Genomic DNA, 12,020 nt, shown 5'->3' with positions numbered 1-12,020 from the left:
CACTACGCCGCTACGGCATGTGTGGCGCGGAATGCCTACGCGATGTTTTTAGCATTCCTCATACCGGCCTTTTCTTTAGTGAAACTTGAGGACACTATAGGACTCAAGGGAAGGATTTTGAGAAGAAAATAATTTGTGCATACGTGCAAAAACGCAGACTAATGGAACTTCGTACTTGAATGTACGCTATATTTTTTTGTTTACTTATTGATTGCAAATGGCTATAATTGAAATTGTTTTTTGACGGCGTTCCGAGTTAAAAGGCCGAAAGTGTCACATTGCAAGGATAACATGGTAAGAACAGTGGTTGCTCGCAGCACGCCCAACAGCCTCATCGCTGAAGTGATCATGGTTCTCGGACTGTTGGGGAGCGCGGACGCGTCACTGTCTCATTTCAGTGTGCCATAGCACCTGCTATGGACATATTGCGTTTTGTTTCACTACTTAGTCATTGACTTCCATCGTAGCTATAGTTGTAGCCGACCTTGTTCCGACTTTTTTTTTTATGGAGCCCAAGCGATTCTTTAAGGTGATAACGACGTCATGATGCAATCAACAAATTAAAAGCGTGTACTCGAATGTAAGTATAGTAATCTTCACCAAAGAGCTGTTACTGCAACACAGTGATGTCTCGGACATCACAGCCCCACAACGCGCTGTTAATTTTCTTCTCTGTTGCAGCGCTTCTCCAATGTAGTGAGCACAACTGGCACGGCTGCAAGTGCCATCAAAAACTTCTATGCTTTCAAGCCTAGCAGCAGTGTCATACGTGATACTTATGTGCAGTACCTGACCACACTTAACAGGTATGTCATATTCACCTTGTTTCATATCTCTTTGGATGCTGTTCTAAAGTGCGTATGTGCGTACGTGCGTGTATGATATAAGCAATTGTTATGGACATAACAGGTGCTTTCCTTCACTTCTAAATATTTTTTTAAAAACCATCTTTGGCAGTTATCTGAATTCTACGTCTTCAGCTGCATTACTCTAAGGGACGTAAATTAGCCGGACAAGGCATTAAAATGCAAATATGAATAACCACAAAAATTTTGCGTATTCAGTTTCAAACAACTTACTGCACGTGTTCGAGTTTCCGATATGTAGCGGGTGATTTCACAAGGCGTTCTGATTGGGAAATAATATATATTATATAATATATTAATTCCCGATGCGTCACAAACTACACAGGCATCAGTTATGCTTTTGATATTGAACGAACGAAACAGCGTTTTGTTGAAGTAAGTGGAACAATGCCTTATTACCGCAACGTTCAAGGAGCACATATCTAAACTAGTATCATTCTTTGGGCTCGTTCTAAGAAGGCACGCACTGCACATTTACTGACTACAATTCGCAAACTGCTATATGCGCTGCAGGCTAGTTTTATAAAATGCTAATTACTGAAAATTTGGAATTCGTCAATTGTGAATTTCCTTTTTTCCTGTAAGTTTTATCCGCATCTTTGAGTCATGCAGTTCATGAAATAGAATTCTTCTCTGTGCCACAAGCAATGTTTAAAGATTCTTTTAGTTTGACAAATACATCTTAAATATTATTTTATGGTGTATATTTAGCTTTTTTTTTTCTTCTTGCTTTGAAATACAAAATATTCAGAGCTACGCATTGCTCTTTGAAACAAAAGCATTTTGTTGCAGTTTTCCTTGCCCTATTGCTTTCAGCACTCTGACACGCACAGGTTAAATGTGTTTACTTTTAACATCAACAAAGATTGGGAGTACATTCATGGGATTGGTAGTAGTATGTTGCTGCCCTTGACGCGCTGCCGAATCGTTCATAAAGAGGACGGCATAGATATAAGAAATCGGCTTCTATGCAGCCCCACCTGTACTAACATTAGTAATGTGCCACTGGCCGCCTTTGTTCTCTACCAATTTACGCAGTGAAACAACAAGCGGTACCTATGTCTACTCACTCGGATAGTTGTTTTATTAAAGGAAAGCACTAATGAATATATTTTCTTGGAGTGTAGGGTGCCATGTGTCCAGCAATTACTTTCTCACGAAGTCAAGGTGGCTAACCCTGGGTATAGTACAATAGTCATAGTGAAGTTCTTGAATTCCTGTGCTTCTATTATTTCGCATCGTCGCCACAGCAATACTGCATTAGAGCCCAAGAGGTGAAAGCCCGCATTTGTTTGCAGCGTCATGGACATCGGACTTGTAATCATCCTGACCATCACTGATGAAAATATGCCTGAAGTCTACCCATCTTCCGCTTGGGACGCCACCTGCCTCCCTGATCTCGGCCAGCCAAATATGGTAGGTGGAAATTACGTTTTTGGCCTCGCTGCTTGGCATTCAGCTTCGAAGTTTGTGAGGCACCTCTCCGAAGTCCCTAGCCTAGCTAGGCGACCACTCGGAATTGCAATTTCGGTATATCACTAAGGAGGCGTAAGATGGACGTGGTAAAATTACAGGGAGGTACAGTTTTATGTTTTATAACTTATTGAAAAGAAAAGGCAGCATACATATATTTATTAAGCCTCACGGACCAAATCGGGCAACAAACTGCCCTGCAGTAAATTGCCCTGGTACATTATCAGGGGAGCGTGTGGACGCCAAATAGTCCTAGAGTTCACCAGCCGCTTACCTTACCAATAAAATCGAATGCAAAAATGGCTGTGGCTTAGCTAAGGTTAAGCCCAGGATGCGAAGCATACTAGCCTTTATTTTAACGCGACAGAGTTAAGGAGCTCGTGTCGCAGAAAAGCCGGTGTCGTCGGCGTCGGCTCAGGCGTGCGGCGCTTGCTCAGGCGCACATTTCGTTGTCGCGCCGAACGCTGCGTTGCTCGACGCTCACCGCGTCCGATGCAGGGCGCGTAGTCGCTGCGCCATAGCAAGGCCACCTAGAAACAGTCTCTGTAGCACGCCGCAACCTTCGCTTCTCATTCCAACGAGCAGCTGAGTCTCCAGGAGGCATCTCACCTCGTGAGTGTCTAGCAGAGGCAAGCGCAGCTGCTTATATACCGCCGCGACGCCGCGAGGGACGGCGCGAGTTGGAGCACCGTATCTTCTCTGTCGTGGCGTCACGGTGTCACGTGGTCAGCCTTGAAAGCGATGGCGCGAGTTGGAGCCCCGTTTCTTCTCTGTCGTGACGTCACGGTGTCACGTGGTTTTGAAGGCGACACCGCCGCGCCTGAGGAGCTGGTTTGAGCTCTAGTAATATGCTTCGCATAATATAAGCCCTACGGTATCGACAAGTGGGTTTCACGTGCCGTGAAGTGTTCTTCAGGATATCCTGAACAACCTTCCATTAAACATGTTCGCTATATTATATATATATATATATATATATATATATATATATATATATATATATATATATATATATATACATATATATTACGATATCATTGTGGGATGCTCACGAAACGAGCCGCCGCCAGAACGAGGATGAAGTTTGTAGGTGCGCTTGGCGCGAGCGAGTGCCGGCCTGGCTGCCTGGCTCCAGTGTGAATAGCCTGTAAATGGCCTCTTCTGTCTGTGTCTTTCCACACGCAACATTCTTGTGGAGATCAGCGATCCCTATCTTCTCCACGGAACTCAGAAATGGTCGGCACACCGAGCTTGTCACCATGCCTCCCGGTGACGCGCCCACCTCTGCAACGGCTTCGGTTTGTCCCACTGCTCCAATCGTCACGGTAGCCCCACATCGCGACCCAGGTGTGTTCTCTGGCCTAGAGGGCCAGGATGTTGACGACTGGATCAAACTCTATAAACAGGCCAGTGGCAATAACAGGTGGGACCCAACGATTATGCTCGCCAATCTCATCTTTTATCTCGGTGGCACCCCACGCGTGTGAACACAAAACGCATGACGACGAGATAACCAGTTGGGATTATTTCAAAGAGAAGCTACGGGACCTGTTCGGCGACGCCATTGGGCACAAGGCTGCCGCGAGAAAGGCTCTTGCGTCTCGTGTTCAGTCATGAACGGAGACGTACGTTTCCTAGATCCTCGACGTCTTAGCTCTATGCCGCAAAGCTGACGATGCTATCTATGTCCGAAGCCGATAAAGTGTCACATATTCTAAAAAACATCGCCGACGGCGCTTTCAATTCGCTTGTTTTCGGCAACGTCTTGACTATCAACGCCATCATCATAGAATGCCGTCGCCTTGAACAAGCTAAGAGCCGCCGTGTTACACACCACATCACGCGGCTACCCTACACTGCTGCTACGTCGACATGTTAGGGTCGACAACGTCACACCACCACCTGTGACGACGTCACCCGTTTTGTTCGCCGCGAACTCGAAGCCATCTGTTCGCCAGCTTTCTCCACGATGCCTCCCGATCCGCCAGCAACCACCATTGCGATGAGCCAGGCCGTCGTCCGACAGGAATTTGATAACATGGGTCTGAACTCCGTGTGTTACACGTCTCCACCCAGCGTTCCCCAGTTCTCTAGCGGCCCTCCTCGTCCTCGGCAGTCCTTTTCCGCCACATCTCGCCGCAACCCGTCCAATTGGCGTACCCCTGATGACCGGCCGATCTGCTTCCACTGCTGTCGTTTCGGCCACGTCGCTCGTCACTGCCGCAACCGATGGCCACCACCTCCTCGGACATACACCGCCGCTTATTCCCCCACCTTTCGACCTACACTTCCCCAGACCACCCGCCATGAATCCACTGCCGCTGGTGCTCCTGTTACGAACCTTCGATACAGCCGCTCGCCCTCACCTCGACGACGTCAGTCTCGTTCGCCCCAACCCCGTCGCTTCTCTTCGCCGCCTATCGCCTCCCGGATCCAGCCGGAAAACTAGGCACTGCAGCTTCTGGAGGTGAAGCTGCGTTGTCAACCCTGGCCTCAAATCCTTTGCTCACGTTATCCACGAACAAAAACCTTCTTGTCGTTGACGTTGACGGCTATCCTGTCACGGCACCCATCGATACAGGCGCACATCTTTCAATTATGAGTGCTGCCTTCCGACGACGACTGAACAAGCTCCTCACCCCGGCGTCGGCACGTGTCGTCCGTGTTGCGGATGGCGGTACTGTGCCTATCATCGGCATGTGTACGGCACGCGTCAGCATCGCCGGCCGCAACACTCCTGCCCTCTTCACCGTAATTGCTCATTGCCCACGACCTCATTCTCTGCCTCGATTTTCTTTCCGCACATTCTGCTCTTATTGACTGCTCTTCCAGTACCCTTCGCCTTTAGTTGCCGATGCTCGCAGAACCTTCTGACGCACCCCACTACCGCTTACGTCCCACCGGCTTTCTTCGCTTGCAGCCAAAGTCAAAAGCCTACATTGAACTGTTGTCTTTCCCACCAGTTCCTGATGGCGAGTACCTCGTCACTCCTCTGCCCGACATTCCAATAAGGCATGACGTTACAGTGCCTCACAGTATACTTAATATTACTGGGCACCGCACTCGCATGCCTGTCTGTAACTTTGGATTGGCAAAGCAAATTCTACCGCAAGGAATTTGCCTTGCCATCGTTGATTGCCTCGGCGACCAATAAGTGGCAGCGTTATCGACCGATGGTTCTCGCGAGCTTAGCAGGCCCCTCGCGCCAGCCTCGGGTGCCAATCCCAACATAAAGAAAATGGTTGCGACGGACCTGTCCTCGGCGCAGGCTGAAGAGCTTTGTCAAGTATTATCGTCCTACCGAGATATTTTCGACATCGACGATCGCCCTTTAGGCCAGACGCTCGCGGTCAAGCATCGGATTCTTACTGGCGACGCTACGCCTATTCACCGACGATCGTATCGAGTGTCTCCGTCGGAATGCCGAGTAATTCAAAACGAACTAATCAAAATGATCGCGAAAAACATCATTGAGCCTTCTTCGAGTCCCTTGGCGTCATCTGTGGTGTTGGTTAAAAAATGGCTGTGGCTTAGCTAAGGTTAAGCCCAGGATGCGAAGCATACTAGCCTTTATTTTAGTTGTTGAACCACTGTTCAGCCTGGTGAACTGCTGTTGCTTGGCTATATTTGGTTCGGCTAGACGAAGAAACAACTCATGCGTTACTCTGCTTCGCCTTCAAGAGTGGAACGCGACAGCGTTCCCGTTGACCCGCCAAGGGGTGTAAGACAATGGGCTACGGCGCAGCGACTACGCGCCCCGCATTGGACGCGGTGAGCGTCGAGCAGCGCAGCGTTCGGCGCGGCAACGAAATGTGCGCCTGAGCAAGCGACGCACGCCTGAGCCTTAGAAACAGCTCGTTTCTAAGGCAACACCGCATTCACTAGAGGCGCTTTTGTACCGCTTTGAAGCATCGTACTCGTGGCTCATTGGTAGCGTCTCCGTCTCACACTCCGGAGACCCTGGTTCAATTCCCACTCAGCTCATCTTGCAAGAGTTGAGCCAAAGCCACCGAGAAACAAGCGCAGCTGCTTATATACCGCCGCGACGCCGCGAGCGACGGCGCGAGTTGGAGCCCCGTTTCTCCTCTGTCGCGACGTCACGGTGTCACGTGGTCAGCCTTGAGGGCGACGCCGCGAGCGACGGCGCGAGTTGGAGCCCCGTTTCTCCTCTGTCGCGACGTCGCGGTGTCACGTGGTCAGCCTTGAGGGCGACGCCGCGAGCGACGGCGCGAGTTGGAGCCCCGTTTCTCCTCTGTCGTGACGTCACGGTGTCACGTGGTATGGCATGGGGTCAAAGGTCATTGAAGGCGACACCGCCGCGCCTAAGGAGCTGGGTTGAGCTCTAGTAATATGCTTCGCATAAAAGAAGGACGGCACGTGGCGCTTCTGTGTAGACTACCGTCATCTGAACAACATTACTAAGAAAGAACTCTACCCGCTCCCACGTATAGACGACGCCTTTGACTGCCTGGACGGTTCCAGCTATTTCTCGTCTATTGATCTTCGTTCGGGATACTGTCAGATAGCTGTTGACGATATGAACCGAGACCAAACCGCGTTCATAACATCTCATGGCCTATACCAATTTAAAGTAATGCCGTTTTGATTATGCAACGCCCCTGCCACCTTCGAGCCTATGATGGACTCCTCGCTCCAAGGTTTCAAATCCTCCACATCTCTCTGTTACCTCGACGACGTCATCGTCTTCTCGCCAACGTTCGACACTCATCTTTAACGTTTCACAACTATACGTGATGTATTTCGAAAGGCGAAGCTGCAACCTAACTCGTCCAAATGTCGTTTTGGCCACCGGCAAATTACTCGTCTGGGCCATCTCGTTGACGCTTCCGGAGTACAGCCTGATCCCTACAAAACTAGCGCTGTTAGAGAGTTTCCGGTTCGAAAGACAGCCGCAGACATTCGAAGTTTTGTATGGCTATGCTCGTACTTTCGTCGTTTTATTCAAGATTTTGCGGCAATTTGAAAATCGTTTGAAGAAAGGCGTGAAATTCTCGTGGGGTACCGCAGAAGCCACCGCCTCCTGTCGTCTCGTTACTCTTCTCTCCTCACCACCCATTCTCGCCCACTTCGACCCTGATGCCCCTAGAGAATTGCGTACAGATGCCAGCGGTCATGGCGTAGGTGCCGTGTTAGCCCAGCCTCAGCGTGGCCAGGATCGCAATATTCCTTATGCGAGCCGCCTCCTCACATCATCGGAGCGCAACTATTCCATTACGGAACGAGAATGCCTTGCTGTAGTCTTGCGATTGCGAAGTTCCGTCTTTACCCATACGGTCGCCCTTTTTCCGCAGTCACTGACCATCATGCTCTCTGCTGGCTTTCTTCGCTAAAAGATCCTACAGGCCGGCTTGGTCGATGGGCTTTGAGGCTACAAGAATTTTTATATTCGGTGGTGTACAAGTCTGGCCGCCCGCACCAAGACGCTGACAGCTTGTCGCGTTACCCTGTTAACGACTCTGACTCCTCTAATCTTGCCAGTGCTTCTTGCGTATTCTCTGTATCACAGCTGCTTCATTTCGCCGACGAGCAACGCCATGACGCCTACATCAGAGCACTAATCGACCGTTTTGAGCACTCTCCGGCCGATGATACTCTACGCCTCTTCGTCCACCGCGACGGTACTCTGTACCGTCGTAACTTTCATCCGGACGGCTCTAAATTCCTACTTGTAATACCTAAACACCTCCGCTCCACCGTTATAGAAGAGCTCCACTATACACCAACGGCAGGACATCTCGGCGCATCTCGAACCTATGACCGTGTACGTCGCCGTTTTTCCTGGCCGGGTCTTGCCCGTTCCGTATGACGTTACGCCACCGCTTGTGAAGTTTGCCAAAGACGCAAGAAGCTTTCCCAGTTCCCCGGTGGTTGCCTGCAGCCGCTCGACATTCCTGCCGAGCCCTTTCATCGTGTCGGCTTAGACCTTCTGGGCCCATTTCCGCAATCTACATCAGGGAACCAGTGGGTTGCAGTTGCAGTGGTCTACGGGAACCACTACGCCGTAACCCCTGCTCTTCCGACCAGTTGCGCAACTGATGTTGGAAACTTCCTCCTACATGATATTATTTTGATGCATGGTGCTCCACGTCAATTGCTAAAAGACCATGACCGTACGTTTTTGGCCAAAGTCATCGACGACATCCTGCGTGCCTACACAATACGGCATAAATTTACCACCTCCTACCATCCCCAAACGAACGGCCGCACGGAGCGCTTGAACCACACCCTTACACACATGCTAAATAAAATTAAATTCTGCGGTTTTACGTGCCAAAACCACTTTCTGATTATGAGGCACGCCGTAGTGGAGGACTCCGGAAATTTCGACCACCTGGGGTTCTTTAACGTGCACCTAAATCTAAGCACACGGGTGTTTTCGCATTTCGCCGCCGTCGGAATGCGGCCGCCGTTAGACACATGCTATCCAAATATGTTTCCGACGACCACCGTGACTGGGACCTGGCTCTACCTTACATTACCTTTGCATGCAACTCTTCCCGTCTCGAAACTGCTGGATTTCCCCGTTTTACCTCTTGTATGGCCGCAAAACAACGCTACCACAGGACACTGTGCTTCCGCCCACCACAGCATCAACTAGCGCTTATGCCCGTGATGCAATCGCCCATGCTGAATACGCTCGCCAAATTGCGCACGCTCGTCTACAAGTGTCTCAAGACAAGCAGAAGCAATGCTACGACCTCCATCACCGTGATGACCATTTTGTGCCCGGCAGCCTCGTGTTGGTTTGGTCAGCTTCCCGTAAAGATGGCCTATGTGAAAAACTCCTTTCTTGTTAAACAGGTCCATATCGCGTGCTCCGCAAAGTGAGCGATGTCACCTATGAAATCGTTCTAGCCACGCCCGCCACTTCCTCCACTGTGACAACCAGTGACATTGTCCACGTCGCCCGACTCAAGCCCTACAACTCTCCACGCGCCTTGGATATTTAACAGCACCGTGACGGTGCATTTGCCGCCGGGGGGTAGTATTACGATATCATCGAGCGATACTCAAGAAACGAGCCGCCGTGAGAACGAGGATGAAGTTCGTCGGTACGCTTGGCGCGGGCGAGTCTCGGCCTCGCTACCTGGCTCCAGTGTAAATAGCCTGTAAATAGCCGCTCTGTCTGTGTCTGTGGGCGGAAACATGGTCACAATTCACCCATCGTGACCTTCCTCGGACCATCGGTCTCACCACCCTCTCTCGGAGGCCATAGTGTCACGGTGTTTCTGTCGCCCTCTGCAACCAGTTGGCAGCACTAGCTTTTCCATTACGATATATGCCATTTTACTTTATCTCGGTAGCACTGGTTAGTATTGGCATCTAGCGAAAGCTTGCCAATGTTCATTGTTATAGGAAATCCATAAGAATACACATATAGTGAGGAGTAATTTTAGAACACTCAGGAAACAGGAAACGGTCTACTGAAAGAAACTGTGGGTACGGCGCTATGACTGCTGGAACAGTGATTAGATCAGGTCTTTAATAAAACGTTCGCCTAAGAAAGTTTCATTAACAACGGAAGCTGGTGGATCATGCCCGACGAGCAGCCACGCTCAGTGGTGCCCTGGAATAGGGGCGCCAACCATGCAGGCCGGAGATCTTCATCAACCAAGAAGGTCAAGACATCCGGCACGACCGCTGAATTACTCTTTCTAGAGTAATAAAGTTTACTTCCTCCTCCTCCTCCTCCTCTAAATAAGCCGAGTAGGTACTCTGCGGCTGCTTCAGCTACATTTTGACCTGCGGATATCCAAAGGCAGCGGCCTTGCAACCTGCGGCTTTGCGCAGCCGATGGTGTTTCTACATTTTATTGGCTGCTTACGCAAAGTTCCTACGGTGTCTTGTTGCCATTTGCTGTCCTATTTAGTTTTCGTTTCATTGATGCGTGGTGTAACTTATATGAGTTAGTGGTGTTACTCAGAAATATTGAAGTTTATTTTTTCAAAAACTTTGGTCTATACAAGTGCACATAAGCGAGGGTTGCTGTAGTGCTAGAGATACAGATAGATATGGAAAAAACGACGCTGCTCTCACATCCGTCATAGGTTGAGTCGGGGCATTCGGAGAAATGCGTTACACGCGATCGCGATGACATTTATGTTAGGTTGCCGAAAGTGAGAACTCCCATCAGGGGCTGAGAACATTTTGAAGCAGGATAGAGTCTCACTTCGTTCATTGGGTGCGCGTATTAGGTTCGACGTAATCGAGCTGATTGGTTTCACTGCATAACAAAACAAACCAAAATAAAAAAAACGTTTTCTGCGTGAATATCAGGACTGAAGAGATTAATTCAAATGCAATGAACATCTTCAAAACTAGTAGAAGTTACAAAATGTCGCAGATCTGTTTAATCTTGAGTAACAGAAGCAACTAAATCGAAATAAAGCTTAAGAGGAAGCTTTATCTTGGGTACACCGGTCTTATTACATGTAAAAGAAGAATGATTTTTTTCTCGGCAGCCACAACACCAAATTTGAGGAGTTTTTTCGCATTTAAAATAAAAACATAAAATCTATTGACTGTTTCTTTCGAGTTTTTAATTTAGGTGGTAAATTTTTGTTTAAACTCTGGCGAAATTCGAGAATCTCCAGAAAAGGAAACTATCAAGTTTAGAATTCTCTAATTCAGCAACGAAAAATGATACCACAATTATGTGAATTGCATCTAATAGTGCTTATAAAGCGGAAAAAATTTATATTGACACGTGTATTTATATTTATCGGGCGACCAGGTTTCGCCGCCTAACAAATCTTATCGCACAGCGCCAACAGCGCGGGATGCGCTTGCATGTATCCGAAGTTTCTGGAAAGGTATCGATGCTTCTATCCGCTGGCTGTTGTCGCCGAACGTTATGTTATCTGATTTAATCGCCTGACGCGAATGGTGTAGAACTTTGTGGAAGGCACGCGGGTCCGAACGATTAGTCTGGAACATTCGACGACCGCTCTATAAAAGCCGACGCACTTGACCCGCTGATCAGTTTTCCGACGATCGCCGACCGTGTTCGCCGCTATCGTTGTGCTATAAGTGTAGCCTGTTTTTGTGGGCACAGGTTCGCCCAATAAAAGCTCGTTTTGTATTCCACCGTATTGCTTCTTTCTTCACCGTCACTACCACGTGACATCTGGTGGAGGTGCTTTGCGTTCATGCACCGGACGCCCCCACAAAGCCGTGACCCAAGCCCTCACTCGGAAGACACCAACGTCGATAAGAACCAGCGAGGTAGCCGCAGGCTGCAAGGACTGCCCCCAGAGCACGGACTTTTGCCCGAGACGACTGGAAGGATGGCCACCAAGTCCACCCCAATGGCAGCACCAACGTCACCCGTCGTGCTGCAGCAGCCCAGGGAGCCTCCGACGTTCCGTGGTTCAACTTTCGAGGGCCCGGAAAGCTGGCTTGAGACGTACGAAAGAGTCGCTACCTTTAACAACTGGAACAGCGACGACAAATTGCGATATGTGTTCTTCGCTTTGGAAGACGCGGCCAGGACGTGGTTCGAAAACCGAGAAGCCACCTTAACAACCTGGGAACTTTTCCGAAGCGGCTTCCTGAAGACATTCGCAAGCGTCGTACGCCGAGAACGAGCCCAAGCGTTACTAGAAACCCGGGTGCAGCTACCTAATGAGACGACCGCGATCTACACGGAAGAAATGAGCC

At 49.4% G+C, this 12,020-nt stretch overlaps 1 protein-coding gene across 8 annotated transcripts in view; it reads left to right on the top strand.

Moving 5' to 3' along the window:
* Nucleotides 1–12,020, top strand: part of LOC139059131 (probable maltase-glucoamylase 2) — a 113,636-nt gene that overhangs the window by 58,140 nt on the left and 43,476 nt on the right. For all 8 annotated transcript variants that reach the window (XM_070537081.1, XM_070537079.1, XM_070537078.1 and 5 more), the window contains 2 exons: nucleotides 682–806; nucleotides 2,165–2,282. In XM_070537081.1, coding sequence (XP_070393182.1) covers nucleotides 682–806; nucleotides 2,165–2,282 — 243 coding nt within the window. The remainder of the gene's footprint in view (nucleotides 1–681; nucleotides 807–2,164; nucleotides 2,283–12,020) is intronic.

The sequence above is a fragment of the Dermacentor albipictus genome, chromosome 4, assembly GCF_038994185.2.
Source record: "Dermacentor albipictus isolate Rhodes 1998 colony chromosome 4, USDA_Dalb.pri_finalv2, whole genome shotgun sequence".
In the NCBI taxonomy this organism is placed as follows: Eukaryota; Metazoa; Arthropoda; class Arachnida; order Ixodida; family Ixodidae; genus Dermacentor; species Dermacentor albipictus.
This window is presented reverse-complemented; position numbering and strand designations above follow the sequence as displayed.